Consider the following 16340-nt stretch of genomic DNA (forward strand, 5'->3'; position numbering starts at 1 on the left):
CTGACACAGCTGACCACAGTACTGGCACTAGGGGGTAGAATAGGGAGGACATACCAATACACAGGCACTGTCCAGCAGGCGCCATGGTCTGACACAGCTGACCACAGTACTGGCACTAGGGGGTAGAATAGGGAGGACATACCAATACACAGGCACTGTCCAGCAGGCACCATGGCCTGACACAGCTGACCACAGTACTGGCACTAGGGGGTAGAATAGGGAGGACATACCAATACACAGGCACTGTCCAGCAGGCGCCATGGTCTGACACAGCTGACCACAGTACTGGCACTAGGGGGTAGACTAGGGAGGACATACCAATACACAGGCACTGTCCAGCAGGCGCCATGGCCTGACACAGCTGACCACAGTACTGGCACTAGGGGGTAGAATAGGGAGGACATACCAATACACAGGCACTGTCCAGCAGGCGCCATGGTCTGACACAGCTGACCACAGTACTGGCACTAGGGGGTAGAATAGGGAGGACATACCAATACACAGGCACTGTCCAGCAGGCACCATGGTCTGACACAGCTGACCACAGTACTGGCACTAGGGGGTAGAATAGGGAGGACATACCAATACACAGGCACTGTCCAGCAGGCGCCATGGTCTGACACAGCTGACCACAGTACTGGCACTAGGGGGTAGACTAGGGAGGACATACCAATACACAGGCACTGTCCAGCAGGCGCCATGGCCTGACACAGCTGACCACAGTACTGGCACTAGGGGGTAGAATAGGGAGGACATACCAATACACAGGCACTGTCCAGCAGGCGCCATGGTCTGACACAGCTGACCACAGTACTGGCACTAGGGGGTAGAATAGGGAGGACATACCAATACACAGGCACTGTCCAGCAGGCACCATGGCCTGACACAGCTGACCACAGTACTGGCACTAGGGGGTAGAATAGGGAGGACATACCAATACACAGGCACTGTCCAGCAGGCGCCATGGTCTGACACAGCTGACCACAGTACTGGCACTAGGGGGTAGACTAGGGAGGACATACCAATACACAGGCACTGTCCAGCAGGCGCCATGGCCTGACACAGCTGACCACAGTACTGGCACTAGGGGGTAGAATAGGGAGGACATACCAATACACAGGCACTGTCCAGCAGGCACCATGGCCTGACACAGCTGACCACAGTACTGGCACTAGGGGGTAGAATAGGGAGGACATACCAATACACAGGCACTGTCCAGCAGGCACCATGGTCTGACACAGCTGACCACAGTACTGGCACTAGGCGGTAGAATAGGGAGGACATACCAATACACAGGCACTGTCCAGCAGGCGCCATGGTCTGACACAGCTGACCACAGTGCTGGCACTAGGGGGTAGAATAGGGAGGACATACCAATACACAGGCACTGTCCAGCAGGCGCCATGGTCTGACACAGCTGACCACAGTACTGGCACTAGGGGGTAGAATAGGGAGGACATACCAATACACAGGCACTGTCCAGCAGGCACCATGGTCTGACACAGCTGACCACAGTGCTGGCACTAGGGGTAGAATAGGGAGGACATACCAATACACAGGCACTGTCCAGCAGGCACCATGGCCTGACACAGCTGACCACAGTGCTGACACTAGGGGGTAGAATAGGGAGGACATACCAATACACAGGCACTGTCCAGCAGGCGCCATGGCCTGACACAGCTGACCACAGTACTGGCACTAGGCGGTAGAATAGGGAGGACATACCAATACACAGGGACTGTCCAGCAGGCGCCATGGTCTGACACAGCTGACCACAGTACTGGCACTAGGCGGTAGAATAGGGAGGACATACCAATACACAGGCACTGTCCAGCAGGCGCCATGGCCTGACACAGCTGACCACAGTACTGGCACTAGGGGGTAGAATAGGGAGGACATACCAATACACAGGCACTGTCCAGCAGGCGCCATGGCCTGACACAGCTGACCACAGTGCTGGCACTAGGGGGTAGAATAGGGAGGACATACCAATACACAGGCACTGTCCAGCAGGCACCATGGCCTGACACAGCTGACCACAGTGCTGGCACTAGGGGGTAGAATAGGGAGGACATACCAATACACAGGCACTGTCCAGCAGGCGCCATGGCCTGACACAGCTGACCACAGTACTGGCACTAGGGGTAGAATAGGGAGGACATACCAATACACAGGCACTGTCCAGCAGGCACCATGGTCTGACACAGCTGACCACAGTACTGGCACTAGGGGTAGAATAGGGAGGACATACCAATACACAGGCACTGTCCAGCAGGCACCATGGCCTGACACAGCTGACCACAGTACTGGCACTAGGGGGTAGAATAGGGAGGACATACCAATACACAGGCACTGTCCAGCAGGCGCCATGGTCTGACACAGCTGACCACAGTACTGGCACTAGGGGGTAGACTAGGGAGGACATACCAATACACAGGCACTGTCCAGCAGGCGCCATGGCCTGACACAGCTGACCACAGTACTGGCACTAGGGGGTAGAATAGGGAGGACATACCAATACACAGGCACTGTCCAGCAGGCGCCATGGTCTGACACAGCTGACCACAGTACTGGCACTAGGGGGTAGAATAGGGAGGACATACCAATACACAGGCACTGTCCAGCAGGCACCATGGTCTGACACAGCTGACCACAGTACTGGCACTAGGGGGTAGAATAGGGAGGACATACCAATACACAGGCACTGTCCAGCAGGCGCCATGGTCTGACACAGCTGACCACAGTACTGGCACTAGGGGGTAGACTAGGGAGGACATACCAATACACAGGCACTGTCCAGCAGGCGCCATGGCCTGACACAGCTGACCACAGTACTGGCACTAGGGGGTAGAATAGGGAGGACATACCAATACACAGGCACTGTCCAGCAGGCGCCATGGTCTGACACAGCTGACCACAGTACTGGCACTAGGGGGTAGAATAGGGAGGACATACCAATACACAGGCACTGTCCAGCAGGCACCATGGCCTGACACAGCTGACCACAGTACTGGCACTAGGGGGTAGAATAGGGAGGACATACCAATACACAGGCACTGTCCAGCAGGCGCCATGGTCTGACACAGCTGACCACAGTACTGGCACTAGGGGGTAGACTAGGGAGGACATACCAATACACAGGCACTGTCCAGCAGGCGCCATGGCCTGACACAGCTGACCACAGTACTGGCACTAGGGGGTAGAATAGGGAGGACATACCAATACACAGGCACTGTCCAGCAGGCGCCATGGTCTGACACAGCTGACCACAGTACTGGCACTAGGGGGTAGAATAGGGAGGACATACCAATACACAGGCACTGTCCAGCAGGCACCATGGTCTGACACAGCTGACCACAGTACTGGCACTAGGGGGTAGAATAGGGAGGACATACCAATACACAGGCACTGTCCAGCAGGCACCATGGTCTGACACAGCTGACCACAGTACTGGCACTAGGGGGTAGACTAGGGAGGACATACCAATACACAGGCACTGTCCAGCAGGCGCCATGGCCTGACACAGCTGACCACAGTACTGGCACTAGGGGGTAGAATAGGGAGGACATACCAATACACAGGCACTGTCCAGCAGGCGCCATGGTCTGACACAGCTGACCACAGTACTGGCACTAGGGGGTAGAATAGGGAGGACATACCAATACACAGGCACTGTCCAGCAGGCACCATGGCCTGACACAGCTGACCACAGTACTGGCACTAGGGGGTAGAATAGGGAGGACATACCAATACACAGGCACTGTCCAGCAGGCGCCATGGTCTGACACAGCTGACCACAGTACTGGCACTAGGGGGTAGAATAGGGAGGACATACCAATACACAAGCACTGTCCAGCAGGCACCATGGCCTGACACAGCTGACCACAGTACTGGCACTAGGGGGTAGAATAGGGAGGACATACCAATACACAGGCACTGTCCAGCAGGCGCCATGGTCTGACACAGCTGACCACAGTACTGGCACTAGGGGGTAGAATAGGGAGGACATACCAATACACAGGCACTGTCCAGCAGGCGCCATGGTCTGACACAGCTGACCACAGTACTGGCACTAGGGGGTAGACTAGGGAGGACATACCAATACACAGGCACTGTCCAGCAGGCAGCTCTTGAGATCCTCCTTCACCCCAGCACAAGGGTGTGTATCCTCCACCTTCTCCTCATAGTACTTAGGCATAGTTCCTGGTCTGGTCGGCTGCTACATTTGACACTTTCACATGGGCAGCGCCATGTTTTTCCCAAAATGCAAAGCGAGGATTTCTGTCGCAAAAAAACCTCCCTTCCCAGTCGAGAAAGGTCCAAAACGTCATCGCCGTGCGCGAGCACATAGGAACGCGCCACTTCCGAGGGCTGAAGACTACATTTCCCGTGAGCCCTCGGCGGTAGGCATACTTCCGGCTGCTGCCGACGTCACTGGGCTCTACGTGTTCTGCTGCGCTGTGTTGCAGGAAGCAGTGTGGGTGCGGGGCTTTACCAGGTGAGATGTTGGGCGAGTGGGGGGCCCAGTCACGTGACACTGGCAGGTCTGTCCTGGAGCTGGCTCTGTGGTATGAGGGGCTGGAGTGTGACAGCCTCTTCATTTACCCTGTGAGAATGGCGCGGAGTGGGTTAACAGTGGCATGTCCCACTGACCCTCCTCTCCACGGTCATGTGATACTATGCTTGCTCTGGGGTCGCCATGGCAGTGTCATTGTGTGGACTCCCCGGTCTGTGACCTGCACTCGTCTATTAGATGCCTAAAGGGGTGTTCCTGCCAAATCCCTGTGTGATGGAGCAGAGCCACTGACCCCCCTCCTGTGTATAGTTAATGTGTTTAGTGGCTTAGGAAAATCCCTTTAAGGGGGCAGTAAGACCGCCCCAATAGTGACCTAGACTATTTCTAGTAGCCTTCAATGACGCTGACACAAGCCCCCCATGGTCTAGCTTAGTACTAGTGGCCCCGTGCAGTGATGAGACTTTCTCTAATAAATAAAGATGATGATGATTATTATTATTATTACATGGCATTAGCCCATCAGGTGACTTCCCTCACTATTTGGGTTTATTCTGTGTCTTTCCACAAACTGCACATAGGCCCATCACCTTCTGTGTACCTTACGTTTTATTAAACGGTGGCTCATACATGTAAAACTGAAACCTTTCTTACTCTGGTCCACTTTACTGGCAGATCTCGCCCAATTATATGGTTGTGCCACTACTTTAATAATGACGACCTATTCTGTGGATAGGTCATCAATATCCAATTGGTGGGAGGCTGAAACCCAGCACCCCTATCGATCAGCTTTTTTCAGTGCTGGTAGGGGCTGCATGTCACAGCACAGCTCCATCAGCTGCAGTGATCAATGTCAGGTAATGTACTTACTGCCAGGTACATTTCTATTCCAAATCAGGCTGTTCTTTGGTACCCAGCAACAGCAACTACACAGTTGATGCAACTGCTGACATCTGGCTGCTGCTGGCCCTGATAACAGCCCCTTACTGTATAATATGAGCCTGGCTCTCCTGTTTTAAATAACTTCCAACATTTCTTTGCTTTTATTGTTTAGGATCACACCTCATGGTCTTCCACTAAGACCTGCGGGGAGTTGTTCACAATACTTGAACAGGTAAGTTATTGTTATTCTTCACATTGAGATATTTTGTTGATACCTACAGCAAAGGGTCATTTACACTGCAAGATACTCATTAACAAGCGTTGTTAACGGACATTTGACATACCTATACGTCATGGTCGGATAGGGGTTCTTGATTGATGATGCATTGGTACGTCTTGGCGATCGTACGTGGCACATTAGCAGTGACAGTGCGACTGCCGCTTATGTGATAGCCGAGCCCCAACTGTCACAGAATGGAGCAGTGCCCACATCGCTCTCAGCTGTTTAACCACCTAAGGCTGGTTTCACATTTGCGGTTGAGTCCGCAGCGTATTGTCCGCAAACACATACAAAAATGCATGCAAACCCATGATAACGCAGCGTTTTTTATCCACATCAGCTTATGCATGATGGCAAAAAATTGCAGCGTTTGCGCTTTTTATGCGCATGCGTTTGATATTTCCAGGAGGGCGTGTCTAAATCAGTTCCCGGACATGCGCAGTACACAAGCGCATCAAAAGCATGCGTTCCCATAGACAGTAATGCGTTTTTTTAACGCACTTATCCACATGCTCATGCATGCGCATATTTGACGGAAATTTGCCTCCTCCGAAATTGCAACATGTTGCGTTAGCCGCGCCCCGCCGCACACCGCGAAAAACGCATGCGTAAGCTAACACAGGCGAACGTATTCAAACACATGCACCTGCGTCTACAATGTTAAACATAGGAAATGAAGACGCATGCAGATGTATGCGTCAGAAACGCTGCGGACACTACCACAAATGTGAAACCAGCCTAAACGCCAGAATTGATATTGATCACGGTATTTAGGAGGCTGGGAGAAGGAGGGGACTCTTACTCCCTTCCGATCAGTGTCCCCACAGTGTCATCGTATTGGCCCGATTTGTTGTCATGGTAAACTGAGGTCGCCATGATGTCCTCAGGGGCTGTCAGCAACAGTGTCCTGCTTAGACCATGCCAGCAGCATGGTCTAAGAGGCTTCTGTCAGTGTAAGGCTGCCGTCACACTAGCAGTATTTGGTCAGTATTTTACATCAGTATTTGTAAGCCAAACCCAGTTTTGGAACAATTAGAGTAAAAGTATAATAGAAACATATGCACAACTTCTGTATTTATCACCCACTCCTGGTTTTGGCTTACAGATACTGATGTAAAATACTGACCAAATACTGCTAGTGTGAAGGCAACCTAAGGCCGGCGTCACACTACCGTGTTTTACGGACGTAAGAGAGGTTCTGAAAATACGGATTGCATACGGTACAATGCTTCTCTATGCCCCAGCTCCTATCAGCCGTATTTTACTGATCCGGTCTTCTACGGCCGTAGAAAATCGCAGCATGCTGCGTTTGTCACCGTATTGCGCAAAAAATACGCCAATGAAAGTCTATGGGGGCGAGAAAAATACGGATTACACACGGACCAGCAGTGTGACTTGCCAGAAATACGCAGCGGTGTTAGAGAGAAAAGCCGGCAATTCAGTGTGGTGTACAGTAAAATCACACTGACAGGTTAGAATAGAAATAGGTATTATATATATATAATATATAATTTCATCCAGCGCGATATAGCTTAAAAGCCGGTAATTCAATTGCCGGCTTTGCTGTCTCCTTCCTAAACCCGACATGATATGAGACATGGTTTACATACAGTAAACCATCTCATATCCCCATTTTTTTTGCATACTCCACACTAGTAGTGTTAGTAGTGTGTATGTGCAAAATTTGGGCTGTCTAGCTATTAAATTAAAGGGTTAAATGGCAAAAAAATTGGCGTGGGCTCCCTCGCAATTTTCTCCACCAGAATGGTAAAGCCAGTGACTGAGGGCAGATATTAATAGCCTAGAGAGGGTCCATGGTTATTGCCCCCCCCCCCCCCCCCCGGCTAAAAACATCTGCCCCCAGCCACCCCAGAAAAGGCACATCTGGAAGATGCGCCTATTCTGGCACTTGGCCACTCTCTTCCCATTCCGTGTAGCGGTGGGATATGGGGTAATGAAGGGTCAATGTCACCTTGCTATTGTAAGGTGACATTAAGCCAGATTAATAATGGAGAGGCGTCAATTATGACACCTATCTATTATTAATCCAATAGCATGAAATGGTTAAAAAACACACACAATATTGCAAAGTCTTTTAATGAAATAAACACACAGGTTGTTGTAATATTTTATTCCACTCTCAATCCAGCTGAAGATCCTCGACCGGTAACAAATCTAATATATAAAGCTGAATGTGTGTGTGTGTGTGTGTGTGTGTGTGTATGTCCGGGATTGGCATCTGCACCGTCGCAGCTACAGCCACAAAATTTTGCACAGTCACACGTCTGGACCCCGAGAGCGTCATAGGCTATGTTGTGAGGCGAAATTTTAACCCCGCGCGTTCCAATTCACCAAACAATTTTGCCCCTATCTACATAATGGGGAAAAAAGTGAAAGGAAAAGTGTTGGAAGCGTCGCAGCTACAGCAACAAAATTTTGCACAGTCACACGTCTGGACCCTGAGAGCGTCATAGGCTACGTTGTGAGGTGAACTTTTAACCCCGCGCTTTCCAATTCACCAAACAATTTTGCCCCTATCTACATAATGGGGAAAAAGTGAAATGAAAAGTGTTGGAGGCAAATTGACAGCTGCCAGATGTGAACAAGGGGGACTTAAAGAATGAGAGCGATGGCGCCAAAGAGTATATACCGTACAGTTGCTAAGGTGGGGCCCCGACATGAGATACTCACCACACACGGGGATATGAACACACACACAAAATGCGCCACACACTACCACGTGCTTGAACACATATACCACCCTCAGCACACATTTCACCACACATACACCAACCTCGCCACATAAAAGTCGAAAAACAAAAGTCGCCGCTCAAAACTCGCCACACGCAAAACTCGCCACATGCAAAAACTAGGCTCACGCAAAACTCGCCACAAGTGCAGAACTCACCTCATGGAAAACTCGCCACACGCAAAACTTGCACATGCGGAAAAATTGCCACATGCACAAAATTTGCAACACATGCAAAAATTGCCTCGCACAAAACTTGCACATACTCAAAAGGCACCACACAAAACTCGCCATGCGCAAAACTTGCTCCACACAACTTGCTACACTAACCTGTCACATGCAACTCAACACACAAAAAGTTGCTACACGCATGTTGCCACACAAAACTCATCTCACAAAAGTCGCTACATGCATGTCGCCACACACAACTCAACACACACAACTTGACAAACGAAACTCGCCCTAAAACACACACAAGTCTGGTATTATCCTTCAAAAATAAAAATCTGATTAATAAGCAGACAAACTACAAGAGCAACAAATGTACCATATAGGAAATACGGCAGCTGTCAGTCACATGACCTGTCTATTATGTGTATGTGTGAGCTAATATATACTGCCACGGGGAGGGCTTCCTGTTGGCTGGGGATTTATCAGGCTGCCAATTTATCTTACAAATACTGAGGTAAAAATACTGAGCAAATAACGTGTGAATGAGGTCTAATACAGGAGATCACACAGGTATATAATATATACAGGGGAGATGACACACAGATATATACTATATACAGGAGAGATGACACACAGGTATATACTATATAGAGGAGGAGATGACATACAGGTACATACTATATACAGGAGGAGACGACATACAGGTATATACTATATACAGGAGGAGATGACACACAGGTATATACTATATACAGGAGCAGATTACCTACAGGTATATACTATATACAGGAGGAGATGACACACAGGTATATACTATATACAGGAGCAGATTACCTACAGGTATATACTATATACAGGAGGAGATGACATACAGGTATATGCTATATATAGAAAATGACATACAGGTATATACTATAGACAGGAGGAGATGACACACAGATATATACTATATACAGGGGAGATAACACACAGGTATATACTATATACAGGAGGAAATGACATACAGGTATATACTATATATAGAAGATGACATACAGGTATATACTATATATAGGAGGAGATGACATACAGGTATATACTATATATAGGAGGAGATGACATACAGGTATATACTATATACAGGGGAGATTACACACAGCAGGCATATACTATATACAGGGGAGATGACATACAGGTATATACAGGAGATGAAATACAGGTGTATACTATATATAAGGGAGATGACAAACATGTATATACTGAGGTGAAAATGAGAGGTGTGAGGTGAAAATGAAAAGGTGTGAGTGCAAAATGAGAGGAGTGAGGGAAAATAGTGGAGTGATCGGAAAATGACAGATGTGAGGTCGAAATGACAACTGTTAGGGGGGAATAAGAGGAGTGAGGGAGAAAATGAGAGGTGTGAGGGAGAAAATGAGAGATGTGAGGGGGAAAATTAAAGATGTGATTGGGAAAATGAGAGGCGTGATGGGAAAATAAGAGAAGTGAGGTGCTATAACTAACCACAGATATTTACTATGCCCAGGCAACGCCGGGCTCTTCAGCTAGTCTATATATATAATTGTCTAAGGGTTTTTCCGTCTGTCTGTCTGTCCTGGAAATCCCGCGTCTCTGATTGGTCGAGGCCGCTAGGCCTCGACCAATCAGCGACGGGCACAGCGACGATGATGTCATAATGGTTGCCATGGCGACAATGGTCGAGGCAACCTTTGACATCATTGTCGCCATGGCAACCATTATGACATCATCGTCGCTGTGCCCGTCGCTGATTGGTCGAGGCAACCTTTATGACATCAATCAGCGACGATGATGTCATAATGGTTGCCATGGCGACAATGATGTCATAAAGGTTGCCTCGACTAATCAGCGACGGGCACAGTTTGCCGCGAATTCTGGAATCATCATTGTCCATATACTACGGGGACATGCATATTCTAGAATACCCGATGTGTTAGAATCGGGCCACAATCTATATATATATATATAATTGTCTAAGGGTTTTTCCGTCTGTCCTGGAAATCCCGCGTCTCTGGTCGAGGCCTGGCGGCCTCGACCAATCAGAGACGGGCACAGTATCGACGTAGAAACCCGCGTCTCTGATTGGTCAAGGCCGCCAGGCCTCGACCAATCAGCGATGGGCACAGCGACGATGATGTCATAAAGGACTTAGAAATCCCGCGTTTCTGATTCAGCGATGGGCACAGTATCGATGTAGATGTCATAATGGTTGCCATGGCGACGATGATGTCATAAAGGTTGCCTCGACCAATCAGTGACTGGGAACAGTCTGCCGCGAATTCTGGAATCATCATTGTCCATATACTACGGGGACATGCATATTCTAGAATACCCGATGCGTTAGAATCGGGCCACAATCTAGTTATAAATAATAAACCAACAATATCTCATACCTTCCGTCGATATGTCCCACGATGTAAATCCATCTGAAGGGGTTAAATTATTTTACAAGCAGGAGCTCTGCTATAATGCAGCTGTGCTCGTGCCTGTAAAACCCCAGCGAATGAATGGAAAGTAGGTCAATGACCTGTAGTTACCTTCAGTTGCGGTGATGCGCCCTCTGCTGGATGTCCTCATATGAACTCGAGCGTGGGAACTTTTCTGAATATTTTCCCAGCCTCGAGGTCATATGAGGACATCCAGCAGAGGGCGCATCACCGCAACTGAAGGTAACTACAGGTCATTGACCTACTTTCCATTCATTCGCTGGGGTTTTACAGGCACGAGCACAGCTGCATTATAGCAGAGCTCCTGCTTGTAAAATTAGTTAACCCCTTCAGATGGATTTACATCGTGGGACATATCGACGGAAGGTATGAGATATTGTTGGATTATTATTTTTAATTTGTTACAGGTCAAGGGTCTTCAGGTGGATTGAGAGTGGAATAAACTATTACAACAACCTGTGTGTTTATTTCATTAAAAGACTTTGCAATATTGTGTGTGTGTGTGTGTGTGTGTGTTTTAACCATTTCATGCTATTGGATTAATAATGGATAGGTGTCATAATTGACGCCTCTCCATTATTTATCTGGCTTAATGTCCCCTTACAATAGCAAGGTGACATTAACCCTTCATTACCCCATATCCCACCGCTACATGGGAATGGGAAGAGAGTGGCTAAGTGCCAGAATAGGCGCATCTTCCAGATGTGCCCTTTCTGGGGTGGCTGGGGGCAGATGTTTTTAGCCGGAAGGGGGCAATAACCATGGATCCTCTCCAGGCTATTAATATCTGCCCTCAGTCACTGGCTTTACCATTCTGGCGGAGAAAATTGCGCGGGAGCCCACGCCAATTTTTTCCGCCATTTAACCCTTTAACCCCTTTCTGCCAGCTGACGGAATAGTACGTCAGCTGGCAGATCCCCTGCTTTGAGGTGGGCTCCGACGGTGAGCCCACCTCAAAGCCGCGACATGTCAGCTGTTTTGTACAGCTGACATGTGCGCGCAATGAGCGCGAGCGGAATCGCGATCCGCCCGCGCCCATTAACTAGTTAAATGCCGTCGTCAAGCGCTGACAGCGGCATTTAACTAGCGCTCCCGGCCGCGCGGCCAGGAATGCTCGCAATGCGGACCCCCGTCACATGATCGGGGGTCAGCAGTGCATCGCCATAACTACCAGAGGTCTCCTTGAGACCTCTATGGTTGTTGATGGCCGATTGCTTTGAGCGCCACCCTGTGGTCGGCGTTCAAAGCAACCCTGCATTTCTGCTACATAGAGGTGATCTGTACTTCACCTCTATGTAGCAGAGCCGATCGAGTTATGCATGCTTCTAGCCTCCCACGGAGGCTATTGAAGCATGCCAAAATTAAAAAAAAAAAAAAGTGATTAAAAATATAAAAAAAATAAAAAAATATATAAAAGTTCAAATCACCCCCCTTTCGCCCCAATCAAAATAAAACAATTAAAAAAAAAAATCAAACATACACATATTTGGTATCGCCGCGTTCAGAATCGCCCGATCTATCAATAAAAACAAAGGATTAACCTGATCGCTAAATGACGTAGCGAGAAAAAAAATCAAAACGCCAAAATTACGTTTTTTTTGTCGCCGCGACATTGCATTAAAATGCAATAACGGGCGATCAAAAGAACGTATCTACACCAAAATGGTATCATTAAAAACGCCAGCTCGGCACGCAAAAAATAAGCCCTCACCTGACCCCAGATCACGAAAATGAAAGACGCTACGGGTATCGGAAAATCGCGCATTTTTTTTTTTTTTTAGCAAAATTTGGAATTTTTTTTCACCACTTAGATAAAAAATAACCTAGACATGTTTGGTGTCTATGAACTCGTAATGACCTGGAGAATCATAATGGCAGGTTAGTTTTAGCATTTATTGAACCTAGCAAAAAAGCCAAACAAAAAACAAGTGTGAGATTGCACTTTTTTTGCAATTTCATCACACTTGGAATTTTTTTCCTGTTTTCTGTTACATGGCATGGTAAAATCAATGGTATCGTTCAAAAGTACATCTCGTCCCGCAAAAAATAAGCTCTCACATGGCCATATTGACGGAAAAACAAAAAAGTTATGGCTCTGGGAAGGAGGGGAGCAAAAAACAAAAATGAAAAAGCGGAAAAAGCTCCGGGGTGAAGGGGTTAATAGCTAGACAGCCCAAATTTTGCACATACACATTACTAACATTAGTAATGTGGAATATGGAAAAAAAGGGATATGAGATGGTTTACTGTATGTAAACCATGTCTCATCTCATGTCGGGTTTAGGAAGGAGATAGCAAAAGACGGCAATTGAATTACCGGCTTTTAAGCTATATCGCGCTGGATGAAATGGATATATATATAAACTCAATGTGGACAAATCTGAACTCATCATCTTTCCTCCATCCCACAAATCTTCCTTACCTGACCCATCTATCGCAGTCAATGACATCATGCTTTCCCCCGTACCCGAAGTCCGCTGCCTCGGAGTAACCTTCGACTCTGCCCTGTCCTTCAAACCACACATCCAAGCTCTTTCCACCTCCTGTCGCCTCCAGCTCAAAAATATCTCCAGGATCCGTCCTTTCCTCAACCCCCAATCTACTAAAATGCTTGTGCACACCCTCATCATCTCCCGCCTTGACTACTGCAACATCCTTTTCTGTGGCCTCCCTGCTAACACCCTTGCACCTCTCCATCCTTAACTCTGCTGCCCGACTAATCCATCTCTCTCCTCGCTACTCCTCCGCTTCCCGCCCTGCAAATCTCTTCACTGGCTCCCATTCCCTCAGCTTATCCAGTTCAAATTACTAATACTGACCTACAAAGCCATCCATAACCTGTCTCCTCCATATACCTCTGAACTAATCTCACAATATCTTCCCTCACACAATCTCCGGTCCTCCCAAGACCTCCTTCTCTCCTCCACACTTATTCGCTCCTCATCCAATCGCCTCCAAGACTTCTCCCGAATATCCCCCATCCTCTGGAACTCTCTGCCCCAACATGTCCGACTATCAACCACAGTCGGATCCTTCAGACGGAATCTGAAAACTCATCTCTTCAGGAAAGCCTACAGCCTGCACTGACACCGCTGCCGCCTCATCACTATCGAAGCTACCGCCTCACCAACACCGGAGCTCCTGCAACCCTCAACCTACTGTCTCCTTCCCCATAATCCTGTTGAATGTAAGCCCGCAAGGGCAGGGTCCTTGCCCCTCTGTATCAGTCCGTCATTGTTAGTTTGTTTACTGTATGTGATATCTGTAACTTGTATGTAACCCCTTCTCATGTACAGCACCATGGAATCAATGGTGCTATATAAATAAATTATATATATATATATATATATATATATATATATATATATATATATATATATATAATGTTCAGTACATATGTTTTTGGGAGCACTTGGATCCATTGTATGTCCGTATGTCGGTTTTGCAAGCCTGCGAGAAAATCTCGCAGTACGGATGCCATACGGATTATATACGGAGGATGCCATGCGCAAAATACGCTGACACACCCTGCCTACGGAGGAGACACGGACCACTATTTTGGGGACTTTTCTGCGTATTACGGCCGTAAATTACGGACCGTATTTTTATACGCTGAGTGTGACGTCGGTCTAATACTAACAAATATATAGCATGTCAGTGCACTATAACAGCGATCAGATTAATAAAAGTTAAAGTCCTATAGAGGGACTGAGTAAAAAAAAAATCAAACCCATAAATACATACTGCATTTTGCAGATTATAAGACGCACCCCAAATTTTTCGGGAGGAAAAAAAAATGTTTTTAAAAAAATGGTGATGCGTCTTATAATTCGCTTTTACAATAGCTTACCTTGAGGGCAGCGGCCTTGGAGCGGGCTCCCAGGTGGCAGGGTCGCTGCTGCAGGAAGCTGACGGCCCCAGACTAGTAGAAGGTGGTGTTCAGCTGTGTGGGTGCTCCCCCGACATTTTGAGAATGCCCAGAGCTCCCGCACTTTCCTTGCTTTTCAATACAGTGGACTCTGAGAAAATGGCTGCTAGTGGTGGGCATGCACAGTTGAGATCTTGGTGCCGAGATTTCAATCTGCGCATGCGCTGCCTCTGGCCATCATTTTCATTGAGTCTGCCGCATTGCAAAGCATGGAAAGTGCGGGGGCTCCGGGTTTTCACAAAAATGTCAGCAGAGCCCCCACTCCTCTGATCATCCCTTCCTACCGGCCTGGGACCTGCAACATCTCCCCAATCCTGCCACCGCTGCCAGAAGCTTCCTGCAGCAGCGACCCTGGGACCCCACTCCACTGCAGCCGGTAAGCTACACTCCGATATTTTGTCATTTTCACGGCTCAACGTTGTAAAATTCTGTGAAGCACCTATGGATTCAAGGTGTTCACCACACCTCTAGATAAATTCCTTGAGGGGTGTAGGTTATAACATGGTGTCACTTATGGGGGGTTTCCACTGTTTAGGAACATCAAACTCAACATGGCGTCCACTATCTATTCCCGTCAATTTTAAACTCCAAAAGTCAAATGGCGCTCCTTCACCTCTGAGCCCTGCCATGCGCCCAAACAGTAGTTTTCCACCACATATGGGGTATCGGCGTACTCAGAAGACATTGCACAACAAACTGTGTGATCCATTTTCTCCAGTTACTCTTATAAGAAATGAAAACTCTGGAGCTAATGCAACACTTTTTTTGAAAAAGTAAAATTTTCATTTCTCTAGTCACCTTCCACGACAGCCACTTTAGAGGTTGTCTTCCCCGCCCTAATAGGGGACAGGAACACAAAGAGGTTAAATACCCCTCCCCTTCCTGCAACCACCAGTGTTTTCCTGTCCCCTATGGGGCATGAAGAGGATCTGAAGGGGCTGCCGTGGTCGGCGATTGGAGCTCCACATATACCTGACAAGCCGGGCAGCTGAGGTCGGTCTCCCCCTCTTCTGGTGCTGCTCCCGTCTCCTCGCTTCGGCGGGACTCGGACCTTCCCGCGCCTCCTCTGGGGGTAATGCGGGGTGGTGACGTGCATACCGGGGGCCTCCTGTAGCCCCCCGGTTTCCTCCTTCCATGCTGCACGTCGGAGGTGGCGCGTCTCGGATGCTGTGGCGTTTGCTGCTTCACTTCTGGGTGACGTGCGTCACTTCCGGGTCGTCCTAGGTGCTTTCCACAATGGAGCGCACGCGCGCCTGCCGGCGTTTTCTTGTGGCTCGTCGGCCGGCCTGCCAAGGCAGCAATACCGGGGCGTTCCGGGAAGGATCCCCCCAATCGGGCAAGGGGAGGAGGAGCAC

At 48.5% G+C, this 16340-nt stretch overlaps 2 protein-coding genes across 2 annotated transcripts in view; one reads left to right on the forward strand and one right to left on the reverse strand.

Annotated features, from left to right (window-relative positions):
* COA5 (cytochrome c oxidase assembly factor 5) overlaps positions 1–4318 on the reverse strand; it is an 82057-nt gene extending 77739 nt beyond the window's left edge. The window contains exon 1 of the mRNA XM_069757498.1: positions 4100–4318. Coding sequence (XP_069613599.1) covers positions 4100–4198 — 99 coding nt within the window. The 5' untranslated portion in view covers positions 4199–4318. The remainder of the gene's footprint in view (positions 1–4099) is intronic.
* An 88-nt stretch (positions 4319–4406) lies between these two features.
* UNC50 (unc-50 inner nuclear membrane RNA binding protein) overlaps positions 4407–16340 on the forward strand; it is a 29473-nt gene continuing 17539 nt past the window's right edge. Inside the window, exons 1-2 of the mRNA XM_069757497.1 lie at positions 4407–4498; positions 5568–5627. The gene's annotated coding sequence lies outside the window, so the exon portion shown is untranslated. The remainder of the gene's footprint in view (positions 4499–5567; positions 5628–16340) is intronic.

The sequence above is a fragment of the Ranitomeya imitator genome, chromosome 3 (assembly GCF_032444005.1).
Source record: "Ranitomeya imitator isolate aRanImi1 chromosome 3, aRanImi1.pri, whole genome shotgun sequence".
Classification (NCBI taxonomy): domain Eukaryota; kingdom Metazoa; phylum Chordata; class Amphibia; order Anura; family Dendrobatidae; genus Ranitomeya; species Ranitomeya imitator.